The 16,570-nt window shown below is 27.2% G+C and overlaps 2 protein-coding genes across 5 annotated transcripts in view; both read right to left on the reverse strand.

Annotated features, from left to right (window-relative positions):
- Positions 1-5,097, reverse strand: part of LOC100203408 (mitochondrial amidoxime reducing component 2) — a 29,306-nt gene extending 24,209 nt beyond the window's left edge. Inside the window, exons 1-3 of the mRNA XM_065806167.1 lie at positions 4,880-5,097; positions 2,894-3,073; positions 2,481-2,655 (exon numbers count right to left, since the gene is read on the reverse strand). Of these exons, the coding sequence (XP_065662239.1) occupies positions 2,481-2,655; positions 2,894-3,073; positions 4,880-5,058 (534 nt within the window). The 5' untranslated portion in view covers positions 5,059-5,097. The remainder of the gene's footprint in view (positions 1-2,480; positions 2,656-2,893; positions 3,074-4,879) is intronic.
- Positions 5,098-7,567: 2,470 nt separating this feature from the next.
- The window catches only part of LOC100199816 (serine/threonine-protein phosphatase 2A regulatory subunit B'' subunit gamma), a 30,518-nt gene continuing 21,515 nt past the window's right edge, over positions 7,568-16,570 (reverse strand). For all 4 annotated transcript variants that reach the window (XM_065806169.1, XM_065806168.1, XM_065806170.1 and 1 more), the window contains 7 exons: positions 15,292-15,367; positions 15,148-15,204; positions 14,427-14,462; positions 13,557-13,601; positions 12,967-13,026; positions 7,871-7,938; positions 7,568-7,783 (listed from right to left, as the gene is read on the reverse strand). In XM_065806169.1, coding sequence (XP_065662241.1) covers positions 7,678-7,783; positions 7,871-7,938; positions 12,967-13,026; positions 13,557-13,601; positions 14,427-14,462; positions 15,148-15,204; positions 15,292-15,367 — 448 coding nt within the window. In that variant the 3' untranslated portion in view covers positions 7,568-7,677. The remainder of the gene's footprint in view (positions 7,784-7,870; positions 7,939-12,966; positions 13,027-13,556; positions 13,602-14,426; positions 14,463-15,147; positions 15,205-15,291; positions 15,368-16,570) is intronic.

Here is a 16,570-nt window from a genome sequence, read left to right on the forward strand (position 1 = left end):
ATTCCAGATAATTTTTTTTATCACTGGAAGTACTTAAGAATTTTTTTTTTTTTAAGCACATTTTACAAACTAATTGATTTTTTTCCTTTTTAATTATCTAAATTCAGTTCTAAAAAAAAACTGGTTTTAGCTTTTTTCTGTTCTCAAAAGAAAAACTTTTTTTATTACTTATGATAGATTTCATTCCCAATGTAAGTTGTTAGAAATGTCTTTTAAAATATCTTATTCTTAAAATATATAAAAGAATTTTGTTTTTGATTTAATTTTTTTTTCTTTCAATAAAAAACAATGTTTTTGAACTCCTTGCATTTTCCATTGATAAATGCTGTGTATTTAATATTTATATATTTAAAAAGATCTTTTCGTTAGCTTTCTTTATATATATAGTTTGTTATGGTTTCAAAGAGATTTATAACTTGAATTTCTATTAGTTTTGAATAATATGTGATCTCAATTTTTTTTTTAAATTAGAGCGGCCATGACAAAACATTTTTTTAAAAAAACTGCGGTAGTGAAAGAGTTAAAGACGGTTTCATCCAAAATACTACATTTAGCACCAGTGTCCATAAGAATAAGCAATCTAAAATCAAAAACTTTACCCCAGATTTCGGGACCAGGTTCCTCATCAGGATCTGATTCGAGTGTGTTGGCGTGTTGCTGAGGAATTCGGTTATCCGAGTGCGGATTATTTCTTGGGATGTTGCTTAGCGGATAGATTCGTTCGTTGCGGGGCTGACTGTTGGTTGGGTAACAAAAACTGTTTTGTCCTGGAAGTGGAGAAGATTGATCAAAGCAAGATCTTTGAGTATGTCCAACTCTAAGACATCTATTGCAAATAACTTGGCCATCACTTGTGCGGAGGTTACGCCCAATCATCATAACCAGTCGAAAACCATTCTTGGTGGGACGGTCGCTATTTCTTCTTAAGGACTCCAATTCGGTTTAGTTGCATTGGGGATTTCTTGGTGGGTAACAGCCGCAATTGATTGTCTGGTGGGGTTGAGTAGTGCATTGAGTTTGGTTTCAAGACGTGATATAGTCGATTCGGTACCAATAGTATCTTGCAGCTTCACAAAAGTAACTGCAGCCTGATTATCCACCGGCTGTTTAAGCATAATGGCATTCCGTAGATGGGGTTTCAATCCTTTAATAAACAAATTCAGTTTTGTTTCACCATCTATACCAAGTTGTTGGCTCAGCTTATCTAAGGTGTTAATATAGGTAGTAAGGTTGGTATTCTGAACAGTTCCATTTTTCGATTCCACGCAATGTTTGCGTTGTCGTAATATTGCCGGAACTGTTCTTGGAGTTGGTGGAAATTGTTTCTAATGTGGGTGGGAAGGGTTTCATAAAGCACTAAAGCGCTCCCTTCTTAATATAAGGGGAACGAAATTAGTTTTCTCATGTCTGTCCATTGGTTGTGGAGTGCAATTCGACGGAAACTAGCTAGCCACTCTGTGATATCTTCGGTTTCCGTTTCTTTAAATGGCTTAGGCTGTAATTCTTGAATGGGTCTTGTTACCAAGCACTCTATGATTTGCTCTAGAGACATATAGTTTTTTCCAGAACTACTTGTTGGGGAGTGGCTATTGTCTTGTTTAAATGGGTTGGTTTCGGATAAGTCTAACGCGTGATTTGAGTCAGAGGAGGAATTGCTGAGAGAGTTATGAGTGTTATTGGCGGTATTGGAACAAGGATTAGGTTCGGTGAACGGGCAGATTTTTTCCGATCGTACACGACTCATACGTAAATATCATAAGTCTGAACTCAATATTGTTTCCTGAATATAATATTATTACAACATATACATATGATAAACTAGTACAATATGGTCGTTCCTCAAGCGCCACTATACAACTTCCTCGCTTTCTTCAATCTAACTGACTGTCACTCTACTCCAACTCTACTGTTTTATATATTTCTAGGACGCTAGACACATCCCAGTTCGTAAATAAGTTGTTTGGTAACCATCCTTTCTTGGCATTTGTTGAATGAATTGTTAGTTTATATCTTCTTATTGTGCACGCTTGAGTGAGTATGGTTGTTATCTTTGCAATAATTAAACGCTTGAGTGACTAAGGTTGTTACCTTCGTAACAAAATGTAAACTTTGTTTTTTTTGAAAGAATTTAGAATTTAGAAGGCCGGAAAAGGTTTAAAAATATTAAAAATTTTTCTTTTTTAAATTGATAGATTGCCTGCCCAAACCATAACCCTCAGTCGATGTAGCAGCACTCCTCTCATGTTCTACCTATTTGTAAGTTGATGTATAAACAGTAAAAAAATATAAGTAAAACATTCAGAATTTTTTTATTTTTATTTAAAAAAAAAAAAAATCATTCCAGTCATTCCAATAAGCAATTTTGTGGTTTTTTAAAAAATGATAAAGCTTCCTTAATTAAATTTTTACGTAAAGTCTAAACTTACATAAAAAGTTGATACACACACACACACATACACACAAAATTTAACATTAATCACCATATCTTGATCATCAGCAAACTTTTTTGTTTCTCTACTTTTTTCTTGAGTAAAGCGAGGTCGACCATCTTTTGGAAAACAATACAGTTTGCAATCATTGAGTTTAAAATATTTCTGAAACCACACATCAGCATCCTCAGAAACATGAACCCCTTCAGCTGAAAGTCCAAAAACCCTTGATAAAGATAATAACTCTTTATAAAGATAATAAACTTGCTAAAATTAAAAATGATATTCATATATCTTAACAACTAAGGTGTCTTTGTGCAAAGACACTCTAACAGTGTACATAGTTCACACTCAGCTCACTGTACATAGTTTACTCTCACATAATATATTTGATATGCACAATATACATAGTTCACTGACAACACATAAAAACTTGCAAATAGTTATTTGTTTTTTTTTTTTACTTGATATCAGCAACATGATCTCCATCAGCTTTTAGCATTTTTAAAGGTAGTAAAAGTGTTTCATGACCATCGGCTTCAAGAATAATCCCATCAGCAGTAATCTTTTGACTTATCAAGACAAATGTGGGAAACTTACGTAATGTCATCACTGTACCATACTCATTAAGAAGAACAAACTGCCTAAAATGATTCAAATAAAAATAGTGTTTACTGTTTTTGTTATTACCATTTACACTTATAAATATTATACATTCTGTAAAACATAAAAACAGCAGTTCAGTTGCAATGTTCAATTTTTATATTACCAGTATTTTATGTCAAATAAAAGTTGATACAACTATATTATTTTAACTTTGTTTTTAAAACATTTTTTTTTTAATTTTCAAAAAAAAAAACTAAAAGCATTAGGTAATTTAAAAAAATTAATTAATTCCATAATATTGTAAATGGTGTTTAGGTTTTTTGGTTTAATGGTGGTTGTTTTGTTTTCAACTATTTTACTCCCATGATTTCCATGACAGGTCAGTAGTCAATGATAATCCAAGAAAATAGGAGGAAAATCAGTAAAGGTGTTCCCATTTATCTATATAGGAAAATCAACAATATTGCGAAAGTTGATAGCAATAATTAACTGAGTTTTGTTTGGTTTAAAAAAACCATTGCAACCTCTTTCACACAATAAAGATCAGATTTAAGATTGGTTGCTAAGTGATCAAAAAGTGATGAGTTTTGTCAAGGTATATAGTTGTGATACTTGTGTCTACTACTATATACAGAAGACATAACTATATACTGTGGTATATAATTGTGTCTTCAGCAAATAAATAGATGCAAGCACAGATGCCGTTTTCTTGCTAGCAGGAAAACAAGATTCAGTCAAGTTCAGTCATGCAAGTTCAGTCAAGCACTTATTAAATAGTTTAGAGAGTACTGGGGAGAGTTCTTAAGAAAACTTTTATAAAACTCTAACAGGATTGCTGTCATGACATCAAGCAGAAGAGTTTAAGACAGAAATAAATTTAGCAATTAAGAAACTTGTATGTCTAAAAATGGCTCAACTCATTTCTCTGGAATGACAGAAAGAGTTACTAGATTTAAAAGGTAAATTAGAGGAAAAGTTTTTAACAAATAGTTCCACCTTATTCTTGGGAGAGGAAATAAGATCAGAACCATGTATTAGAGACTGTTAGAATGTGTTTAGGTATTGTATTAATATTAGGAATGTTAGAGTTGCTTTTTTAAAAGCTTTTAAAACTTAACTTCTGACATAAAAAGCAATATTTGAAAACTGAGAATAAGGGAGCTTAGCACCAAACAGCACCTTTTTGATTTTGATTTCAACAGTAAAAAAATATTCTCAATTTGTTCTCGTGAAAAAGATGATTACCACCAGAAATAGGAGCTAAACAAGAAGATTAAAATCATGAAGATTAAAACCATGAAGATTAAAATCACGGAGATTAAAACCACAGAGATTAAAACCATGAAGATTAAAACCATGGAGATTAAAACCATGGAGATTAAAACCATGGAGATTAAAACCATGGAGATTAAAACCATGGGGCAGAACGAAGCTTAACTTGAAATGAATAAGAAGGAATAAAAGTTTTCAAAAAACTTTATTTTGTGCGTTATTAAATCTATTTATCACCAGTTAAGAACAAACTACTTAAAGTAGCCTTGTTGTTTTTTCAAATCAATAAGATTTACTTGTTATGTCTTTACCATATCTTTGATTATGAAAACAGGAATTTTTATAATCAAAATTATAATGAAGTGTTAAACTATTAAAAAAATTTAAAAAAAAATCAACAAATGAGTTTTTAGGTTTTACTTTTGGGTAATCTTTTCTCAACATAAAAAATTATTTTTGTTAATATTATTATTACTATATAAAAAGAATTAACTCAACTAATAATATTATAAATTGAGTGTTTTAAATAATACATATTAAATTCTGCAAATATTTATACAAATATAGTTAACCTATCAAACTCAATTCCAAGGTCGCTAATAACCGCATGTTGAAGTTCTATTGGTTTAGCTGATTTTAAAGGATGCGTTCGTATGCTTGAAACATATCCTACCACTTCGTATTTCTTACGATTGATTAACAAAAAAATACCCACAACACATACAACAACAATAAAAAAAAATTCTAACATCCTCTATAAAAGTAAAAAGCAATTAAAATAGTAATGTAAATGTAACAACAAATAAAATATGGCAAAACAAAACATGGTGAAGTAAAACATGGCAAAATATACAGTGAGTACAATTAAAATCTATGTGCATATTAATGAAGAAACAAAACGAAAAAAACAAAAAATTTTTTAATTAAAAACTAAACTTTTTTATTTTTACTCAAACCATATAAAAAAGATTTTTTTTTTTTAATATGAGTAAAAAAAAGATAAAAACTCTTAAATTTTAATACCTCTTTTAAAACAAGTAAAAAAAATTAATTATTGTAATGAAAAATTATAACTATTATATTAGTGAACATATTAACAAATTAAAATTTAAACTGACAAACCAATACGCACAGATAACACAAAAATACTTGTTATAAATATATTATAAAAGGTTGTTATAAATATATTAAAAAGTTACTTGTTATAAATATATTATAAAAGTTACTTGTTATAAATATATTATAAAAGGCTATTATTAGGGTCCAACATTGAAAGTTGGACCCTAATAATAGTTTAAAAGTCAATTGAAAAATAATAACCATAGTTAATTTTATTTATATCAAATAATTATAATATAGTAGCAGTATTAACTGTTAAAACATATTGTTAACATGTAAAACATAAATATAAAAAGAAGCAATTTTTTTAAATTGATTTTTAAAAGAATTCAAAAAATCTCAAAGCAAATTAAAAATGTCTGTAAACAAATTATTGGAATAAAATTTCTTAAATGTTATGGTTTTAAAAAGCTTGAAGAAAATTTTTTTAATTCTATAAATAATTTGATTCGCTTTTTAAACTTGATTTTTAACATTAGCTTGTTATATTTTCATTTGTTGGGTGTTGCACATATAAAATTTATTAATGGATGTGACATAATATTTTTGAATATTTAATAAAACAATGTTTGGTATACTAATAACATCAATAGATATATTTTTTTTCAAAACACTGGTAATAATAGATGCGACTCTGAGGAAAAGTTTATTACCTACTACTGCACAAATTACATTTATGCAAAACATTTAAACTTTTTTTTTCTTATAGCTCATACCATTTTAAATTTGATTTATTAAGTAGACAATTTTCATTATACATATTTTGGGGCAAGAAGTAATATTTTGAGAAGTAATGTTTGTTTTATATTTTTGTTCATTATTATTTAATAATTACGTTTTCTGTTTTATTCTATATGTTGTTTATGTGCTTTATCTATTTTATATTTGTCTATATATTTGTTTATTTATCTATATATTTTATGTTTGTTTATGTGTATGTTTATCTATATATTTAATGTTTTTTATAAGCTTTACCTATTTTATATTTGTCTATATATTTGTTTATTTACCGAAATATTATATTATATCTTATCTATATATTCTATATATAGATAATTATATATTCTATATATAGATAATATACTTGTTTATAAATTTGTCTTATAACTAATTATACTTAATAAAAATGTTCTTCTATTATTTCTTATTTTTATCTTATCCTTATGAATTTTATTCTTCCCTTGGCTGTTGATTGCTTGTGCATAACCAATCTTTAAATTTATTTCCCAAAATTAAAAAATAAATAAAAACGAAATGAAATAAAAGATTATGTTTGGTATAATAATGACACTGTAAAAGTTTTATGGAGTTTCAACAACTTCTTTTTTAAACACAAGGTTTAAAAAAAGTCAGATTGCTGCAAGAGCATGTTGTACAAAGACATAGTAGGGAGTGTTGATTATAAAATATAATTAAAAAAAAAAAAATTATATATTTAAAACTTTAACATTTCAGCTTAAACTTTTAAATTTTATTATTTTCATTAATACTCATTTTTTTTCCATTAGTCATAACCACCACTTCATATTTTCCATTAGTCATAACCACTTCAAATTTTCCATTAGTCATAGACACTTGATATTTGGACAAAAAGGAAACCTCTAGTAAAGATGTTTATTAAAAATGTTAACAAATTATCAGCACAATTTTAGGAGAAATTTTAAAATGACCATTACTTAAAATAGCTTAAAATGTGAAACAATCAAAATTTAATAACCTAGAACTTAATTTAGCTTTTAAAATTTAGGTTATAAAAAACCCTTCAAATACAGGATTTTTCAAAAGCCCCTGCACAATTTTTAACTATATTATTTAAATCTGTATTTGACTAATTATATAAATACATTTTTTACTACCTTTACGATATTCAAAAAAAAATCAACACACTATAATGACACAGTCATTGTAAAACATGCTCTCATGGTAAACTGACTTTAAATTGTGGTAAACTGACTTTAAATTGTGGTAAACTGTCTTTGCCTTGTGTGAAAATTAAAAATGAGTTTAAAATAAACATGTTTTTAACTATTTTCAAACATAAATAATAATAATATAAATGGAAATAAAAACAAAATATAAAAAGATCTTAGTACTGTTTTCTAAAGTACTAAAAAAATTAAAGCAACAACAACAAAAATATATTAGCTGAATATTATTTAACTATATTAAACCAAATATTGATAAAATTGATATATAAAAACAAATTTTTTTGCTACATTTTATAGTGAACGTCATTATTTCCATAAAAAATCTATATGACTTCATCTTTCTCTTCCATAACAAGCAGCTCTCTGTTTTCATATGTCAAGAAACCATTTACATCAATTAAAATATTAACAACTGTGTCACCTTGACCACTAAATAAAAAAGTTGAATTAAGTAATACGTAATAAAGAATTGGTTTGTTTTTTTACTTGTGCAATAAAAAGAAAATCAAAACCAACCTATTTATAAGGTCTTGAAGTGTTATTTTCATATTGTCAGCGGGTTTTACCATGTCAAATATCTCATCCTATTGGTTAGAAATTTATAATATTTTAATATCTTATTTTATTGGTTATACTGTGAAACTTAACGATTTTAAATTTTTCACAATTGATAACAATACATTTAAACTAATACTATTAAATATTTATTTATATTTAAACTAAAACTATTAAATGTTTAAAACTTATTTTTAAATTTTATAAAACTAAAAATAAAGCATAAATTGTTGAAAAATGTTTACAGGATTAAAAGTATCCTGTTTTTGAACTAAATAGTTTTGTTTAACTTCATAAATTAATTAAATTTTTATCCTAGCAATCTATAATCATGGAAATCCAAATTTGTAATTTTTAGTGTGTAAACTTAGTTATACAACAATGTACAAACTTTGTTGTATAACTAAATTTTATAAAACTAATTTTTATAAAACTAATTTTTATAAAACTAAAACAGAAAAACTGCGAGAAAGCCAAATAATTTTTATATTGACTATAAAAATTAACTTTAAAAATTTAGATAACTGACCACTGAAGAGTTTAGAGGGTAAGTCCGAGGAATATTAATTTTTACAGACTAGGAATATTAACTTTTACAGACTTTTTACAAATTTTGTTTTGAAACAAAATTTGTAAAAACTTGATAAAATAATTGCAGAAGCACAAAAAAAGAAAATCTCTATTTAAAGAGAAAGAAGTTATGAAGGGGAGAATAGTACTTTGAAGAGCAGAAAAAATTGTTGTTTGGAGTGTGTCATCGAACAAGATCTTATTTTTTATTAAGTATAACTAGTATCATTAATATAAAAAATTATTTTCTTATAAGGAAAGAATTATTTCATTGTAATTTAAGTAAATATTTCTTTGATTTTAATAGTTTTTAATTAATAATATTTGTAATTATGTTAAATGGATTGTTATACAATACAAAATTTAGGTTAAATTTTGTAAAAGGCAGAGTTAGATAGTGATTTGCAACAAAATCAAAAGTTTTTGTACTTGATCTGTCTGAAGAAATGTTTAAGACAGCATACTGCTTTCCAAGCTGATTGAATCCAACTGTACAAGATCAAGATTGAATCCAACTTTACAAGATCAAGATTGAATCCAACTGTACAAGACCAAGATTGAATCCAACTGTACAAAATAAAGATTGAATCCAATTTGCCCCACCAATGATCTCAAATAAAGTTCAGAAATAACCTTCACATTTTAGCAGAAAAAAATGCCAAAGCAGTCAAACAAACCACATCTCAAGTTATTTCCAATAATGAACTATGTCCAGAAGGAACTATTTAATTTGCTAAAGCATCCGGTAGACCTCCACTTACAATTACCTCTAGTAAATATTTACACTTAACTTTTACATATATATTGAAAGTCTTAATTATTAAGAAATAAGACTAGATAGATTTCAGAAAGTAAAATTTTGACAAGTTTCTAATCTTTTTAAAAACAAATAATTTGAAAGTTTTACACAAACTTTTTTAACAAAGTTATTATAAAAATAAAACATGTATGTTTTGGAGTCAGGTAAAAGTAGCGCCCAGCCACCATTAGGTGATACAAAATTGAACACTCAAGCCCTTGTAAATGTTCAATTAAATATGGTCCTGTCAAACAACAGATTAAATAAACTTAAACTGTTAACTAAACATTGAGCAGCAAAATGGTAGAGCCAAATTTTTACATAAATTTTTTAAGAGCAGTGCAGAAGCAGTTGCCAGTACTGTGTTAAGGGATGAAACCGCTCAATGCAACAACAACAACCTCTTACTCAAAGAACTGGCAAAGATACTGGAGTCAAGAGACAAATAATTCTTGCGATATCAGAAGATTGGCCCAAAATACACTCCAAAGTTGAAATCTGGTCACTGATTAATGTATATGGAATTAAACTTATTTTAGCTTGTGATATGAAAATTGCAAATATAACTTGTGGTCTTCAAACCCATTCAAGTGCAAACCCATTCAACCTTTTCAACCCTTCAATCCTATTCAATCCTTGCACATGGTGTGACGTCAAATCAAAGTGTCTTACTAAATCTGTAAACTTGCGCACAGGGCTCAATCAAACTAGCTTTAAGTCTTTTTAGCAATCTGGCAAGGTTGTTGCTGATGCAAAGCTGTTTGCCAATATCATTAAAAAGGCTATCACCAGTGGACTTGACAATGTTTTAATTTTGGTAATCATCCCTCCAATAAATTTGCATCACCAAAAATTTTCATTGTCTCTAACACATCAAGAAATTCATCAGTCACAAAGGATCCCATTTGGGACCCTTAAGTGAACAAACTTATCAAAACTGCTTATCAAAATTTTTATCAACATTGGTCAATTGGTCTGTACAGCAAGCATCTTTAAAGAACTGTTAGCATAATTTGAGTTATTATAGCTTAGGCAGCAGAAATTCTTAGCTTATGGTTTATAATGAATATTTTAAACATCTTAATCCTTTAATGATATTATTTTAAAAACTATGAATTTTGATATTACATTTAAAAATAGTATCGTAGAGCATTTGTACTTAAAGAGTATATTGAGCTATTTATTAATAATTTTTTTGTAAATTCAAGAACACGTCTTAAAATGTAATTAGATACTAATATTATGCTAATATTTGATGGTAATACAATGTCAAAAATAGATTATATATAGTTATTTTTTGATTTAATTTTGAAGGTAAACATTTTAATAAGAATTCAAAAGTTCATAAATAATTTTTTAAAAGAGACGTTTTTTTTTTTTTTTACTAACTGGTAAACCTTTGATTAAGTTTTACACTTTTTTAAACATTTTTTGCATTTCTGCAGTAGTTTATACATTAGGAAATGTTAATATATGCACAATATGCATAAGCCACTTCAAACCACACTTTAAACAGCAAATCAATATTTTGGTCTATAAAATGAAAATGGTACATGTACCAATAAAACAATTTTAATAAAAATTGTTGCTATGACATAGTAGAACACTCATGTAACCATTATTTTGAAAATAGTGACCGAATATCACAGTAATAGGTAACATTTTGAGGTATAAGCAGCAAAAAACTAACAAAATTTAAACTAAAATTATCATAAACCCTTAACCAGTAAACCAATTAAACTGAAGTTTTATCCAGAGTTTGGTGTAGACATAGGCTAGATTTGCACTAATTTTTATCAAATTGTATAAAATGGGTTCTCATTCTACAAGAATGTAATTTTATTGGAGCATTATGAAGTCAAAAATTTGCTCAATTTGAACATTCAAATTAAATTTTTTTCTGTGGACAAAATTAAAACATTTCAAAATTTGTATCACAGGGTACCTTGATGTGTATGCCATCTTTCCATGTAGTTTTTGGGTCAGCTAGGTTATCTTCGGGATCCATGATAAGGTGTAATATGTGGGAAGTCATGCAGTATTATTGCTTGGTAATATAATTTGTAGATGAGCCTTAACCTGATGTCAACAATATCTGATTATAGGATATATGATTACAGTTGATAGTTATTATAGATAAATCTGTGCAGCAAGGAACAGCTATAAAGTAGCAAGGGATAGCTATAAAGTACAGTGCTATATGACGTTAATTAGATAAATTTTGCAATCTTTGCTTGCTTAACGCAAATATTTTTTGCTTACTTACACAAAATTCTCATTGGTCCTAAAATAGTCAAAACAAAACAAAAAAACAAGTTCCTCATGTACCAAATGGGAAGCTACATCAGCAGTAACAAATCTGATTTTCATTTTTTCCATACACAAACTTAAACCAAATGTGCAACATCTAGCAGTACATTTAGAAAATTACCAGATATTTTACTTCACAAAAGACACTGACAGAAAAATTGCAAGCAATTCATCTAAGAACACACAATTGCCACCAATAAGTGCTTAACAAATCCATGCTTTAAAAATCATTACATATTAATATCACCTATTATATTATACTATTTGATACTTTACTACTAAAATTGTGCTAAACATAAAAATCCATTAAAAAAATCTCTAACTACAAATGAACCTATAAAAAACAAATCTCTAACCACACATTAACAAAGAAAATATGAGTTAAATTACCCTAAAACTGCACATTTTGTTTGAAAGCTTTTACAAATAAACAAAGACAAAATTTTTACTGGCCACTCAGTTGGCTCCATTGAACTTATTAGTGATTTCTGCACTGTAACCACTACGCACTAATAAACACTAAGCAATTGATTGACTAAAAGTTCGGGCTTGTTAATTTTTTCTTTCAAAAAAAATCTGGTCTATTTAAGGCGAAATTTTATTTAGTTTTTTGTTAAATATTTATCTTGGATAATCTCCAGAAAACATTTAGATTGGCATATCTATGTTTACATTTAAAGCATTTTTTGGCACCTTATTACCAAAGTACACTAAAAACCATGAGCATAATTTAAACTTTAACCACCAAAACACAAATATTATGTGGCTTATCCTTTAAACTGTATATGTCATAGGTACCTCAAATAGATAATTTTAAATTTGCATAGATTTTGTGGTATGCAACAACATTTAATAGATAAGTGCGTACTTTTACAAGTTAATAGAGCCAGGTAAGGCTTCTTAGCAGTGGTTAAGTAAACTTACCTAGAAGAAAACACTAAATTAAAAATCCTTATATAATTGTAGTTAAGGATAAAAAAAGCTCATAAACTTCAGATGGTAATCTTCTTATTTGTAGTATAAAAATATCCTGATCTACAAAACAGGTTGCAGATGCAATGACAATGGGATCTGGTAGTAAAAATTTGTTTTAACTCTTCCAAAATGTCATGTTTAAGTAAGAAAATGGTAATTTGGAAACCCATTTAAACCACATAAGTGTTAACCCATTTAAACCACACAAGAGTAAAACCAAGTTAATAAACTGATTGTGGCAAGTTAAGAACTATTTTACACTGGCTTTATTTTCTTTTTTTCTGTAAAAAGCATCATAATTTTACAAGGACTGTTACATGAGATCAAGGTAACAACAGAGACTCCTAAACTTCAGATTTATGCTTGGATTTTTTATATTTGTATTTAAGTATTTAAAACTTACTTTTAGATCATGTAATAAGACTTTTTCATGACCATGTTTATCCATTTCTTTCTGAATTGCCTATAAAAGAAAATGAAACCATATCATATTTGCGGTAGTAGTGTAGTGGTAAAGCGTTCGCTTCATAACTGAGAGGTTCTGAGTTCGATCCCCACCACGTCCCTGGTAGTACAGCGCTCAACTTGTTTCTCCGCGCAGCGGCCTTATTGTCAAGGTTCGTGTTTCGGAGTTATAAAATTGAGAGAGGGTTATAACCACTATTAAGTAGCCTCCTCACCTGGAGTGGCCTTCTTGGCCTTGAGGAGGTCAATAACAAAAAAAAAAAAAAAAATCAAACATATAAAAGTAAAATATATCAAACATAATTACAAAACATTATTCATCAAGTTTTTTTAGTATTAAATTAATACTAATCAGAATGAATTTGTCGTAACAATATAATGCCAAAATGTGACAACATAATTAAATATAAATACTTAAATACATATAATCCATCAATTCTTAAAAGAATTATTTGTTTGTGTGAGATAAGAAAATAGATAAGAAAACACTTTCTTTTAACATTTGATAGATAAAAATTGCTAACTTACTCTAAAAAAGTAATTTATTGCAAAAGTGTTTAAGTAACCATTGTGCTAAATTAAAAAACAATTAGTTATTTTTAAATTATTCAAAAGTTAGTAATTAAATTATTTTCAAACAATTATAAAATCAAAATAATTAAACAATTAAAGGATGAAAACTAAATTTAAATATAATATGGACATAAATATTAGATTGGGTCAAAAAATGTATACTAAAAATTGAAAAATAATTTAGAAATTGACAATCTGTAAAAAGTTACTCCTTTATGTATAGATTTAAGAAAGGTTCTTTGGATTGAACAATATCTATAATCCATTTTATTTTTACATTTATTTGAACAATTACTGTGGCCCTAAACAAAATTACTTAAAAAAACTTTAATTTTTTTTAATAAGAAACAAGTTTTTTTCAAAAAAAAAAATCTAATTTCACTATTTTCAAAAACAATATCTAATTTCTTTTATGATCCAAGTTGACCTACTTTTGAAAATATTGGAGCAAACAGAAAAAGTTTCTGGAGATAAGATTCCAGTTATTTTAATTTTAAAAAAATTATTGTGAATTGTTTAAAGTGCATGATGCATTTGGAGAAAAGAAATTCTGTAATTAAAAATAACTAACTACATATATATTATTGATATAAATTTGGTTCAATGAATCAAATTTAGATAGGATGAAGATGATAAATGTTAATTAATCCTTTATTAATAATAATGATTATCCAGAATATAGAAGCCATGAATGCTAGAATGAAATGAAGAAGTTACATTCTAGAATGTAATGATTGAAGCCATAAAACCAAAAAAAAATTTTTATTAACTTTTACTAATCACAAAATTTGTATTAAAAAAAATTAACCACAAATTCATAATTACCTGGACATCAAGAATTTTGAATAAATATTGCAATGACTAAAAAAATTACATATATTTCATAAAAAATATATTTACCAACTTCATAAAAAATATATTTACCAACAATTGATTATTACCCCCATTTCATATCAAACAGTAATATAATGGTTAATGAAACAGTCTAGTTGATGGTTGATGAAACAGTCTTATTACCCCCATTTCATATCAAACAGTAGTAAAACAGTTTGTAAAAGCCTTAGATTTTGGAGAAGCTTTACATAAAATTTGTTTTATGTTTCTAAAGCTATATTTATTAAACTGTCTGGAAATAAATACACTCGATACAGAAGGAAGGAGACTATGATAATATCAACGAACTTTTGACAAAAATTATTATTCTGAATTCAAGTGGGATGTTTGTGGTGATTTCAAGTGGGGTGTTTGTGGTGAATTCAAGTGGGATGTTTGTGGTGAATTCAAGATGCTTACTTTCTTGCATGGCTTGCAAAGACGCATTCATACTTCCTTTGCTAATTGGACAGCAGGGCTGATGATGATCATTACAAAAAAGTTAATTGGCCATGACAAGTGGAACTATAGCAAAGATTGTTCAATGTACTTAAGCAGCCTTAAGTAGATTCCAAAGTTTTATTACCACCACTTCTTATTAAACTAGGATTGGTAAATTTTTTAAGTCAATATTCAATTGAATATTGATTTAAAAATATGAAAATATAGTCACCTGAGGCTCTTTTTTATTTTCCAATGCAAGCACAAAATCCAAATATGTTTTGTAATCCTTGAAAAAAATATAAAAACATGACATACTTTCAAAACTAATTCTTTTTAAAAGTATTTTATATCTTGCATTAAAGATAAAAATTACCATTTCACCTTCGTAGGTTAAACACTCTTGAAAGACTCTATCTAAAAATGTATTTGTAAGGGTACCAGTGCCATATCTAGATAATAAAAACGAAATTTCTTTCCTACTTTAAAAAAAAATGACAAAATTTAAGAAAAAAATCTATATCTATCTATATCTATCCATATCTATCTATCAATGCAGCAGAACTCCTCTCATGTTCTACCTATTTGTCAGTTGATGTATGTAAACTGTAGAAAAATTAAAATAAAAACATTCAGATTGTTTTTATTTTTACTAAAAAAGAATAAAACATTCAAGTTAAAAATTAATTAGTTTCCTGAATTAATTTAAGGGATAATTTAATGTGTACTTAATTTTGTCATTTTTAAAGATACCGAGTTTTCAAAAGCCTTTTTTTTTTTTTTTTTTAAACTATAAATAGTAAATATATAGTCTCAGCTAGAGGTATGAATATATATATATATATATATATATATATATATATATATATAAATATACATATATATTATTATATATATATATTATTATATATATATATATATATATATATATATATATATATATATATATATATATATATATATATATATATATATATATATATATATATATATATATATATATATATATATATATAGCCATCAGAATTAAGTTGGTATTCAGCAATGCTAACCAGAAAGTGTTTGAGGTCAGCAAAAAATTGGAAACCAATTTGTCTCAAATGCACGATAAAAGCCATCAGTTATTATCATTAACAAATCAGCAGTAGAATGAGAAGATCAAAATTGATGATCAGAAAGTAAATTATTAGATTGAAGATAAGAGATTAAGTGTTTGTTAATTGAAGACTCAAAAACCTTTCTTATTTTAGGAAGAAGATTAATGATAGGGTAGTTAGACGAGTCCGATTGCTTTCCGGAATTTTTGAAAATAGGGATAACTAATACTGCTTCACAGCAGGCTGGAAAAATAAGACTCTGATAAGCACTTGTTAAATAGTTTTGAAAGTATAGACGACAGCTTCGGAGAACATTACTGCAAGACTATAACATGTATGTTGTCCAGACCACAAGCTGTTGAAGAGTCTAAGCAGGAAATCACTTTAGATACAGAAGCTGGAGTGATATGAATGTCAAACAATGGATGAACCTGTTTGTTGGCTATATCAGGTCGGATGTAATTAGTGGAATCAAGTGATGAGATTGATGAAAAATTCTTAGCAAACAATTCAGCTTTGTCTTTAGGAAAGGTAACAAAATCTGAACCATGCAAGAGA

The sequence above is a fragment of the Hydra vulgaris genome, chromosome 09 (genome assembly GCF_038396675.1).
Source record: "Hydra vulgaris chromosome 09, alternate assembly HydraT2T_AEP".
Taxonomy (NCBI): Eukaryota; Metazoa; Cnidaria; class Hydrozoa; order Anthoathecata; family Hydridae; genus Hydra; species Hydra vulgaris.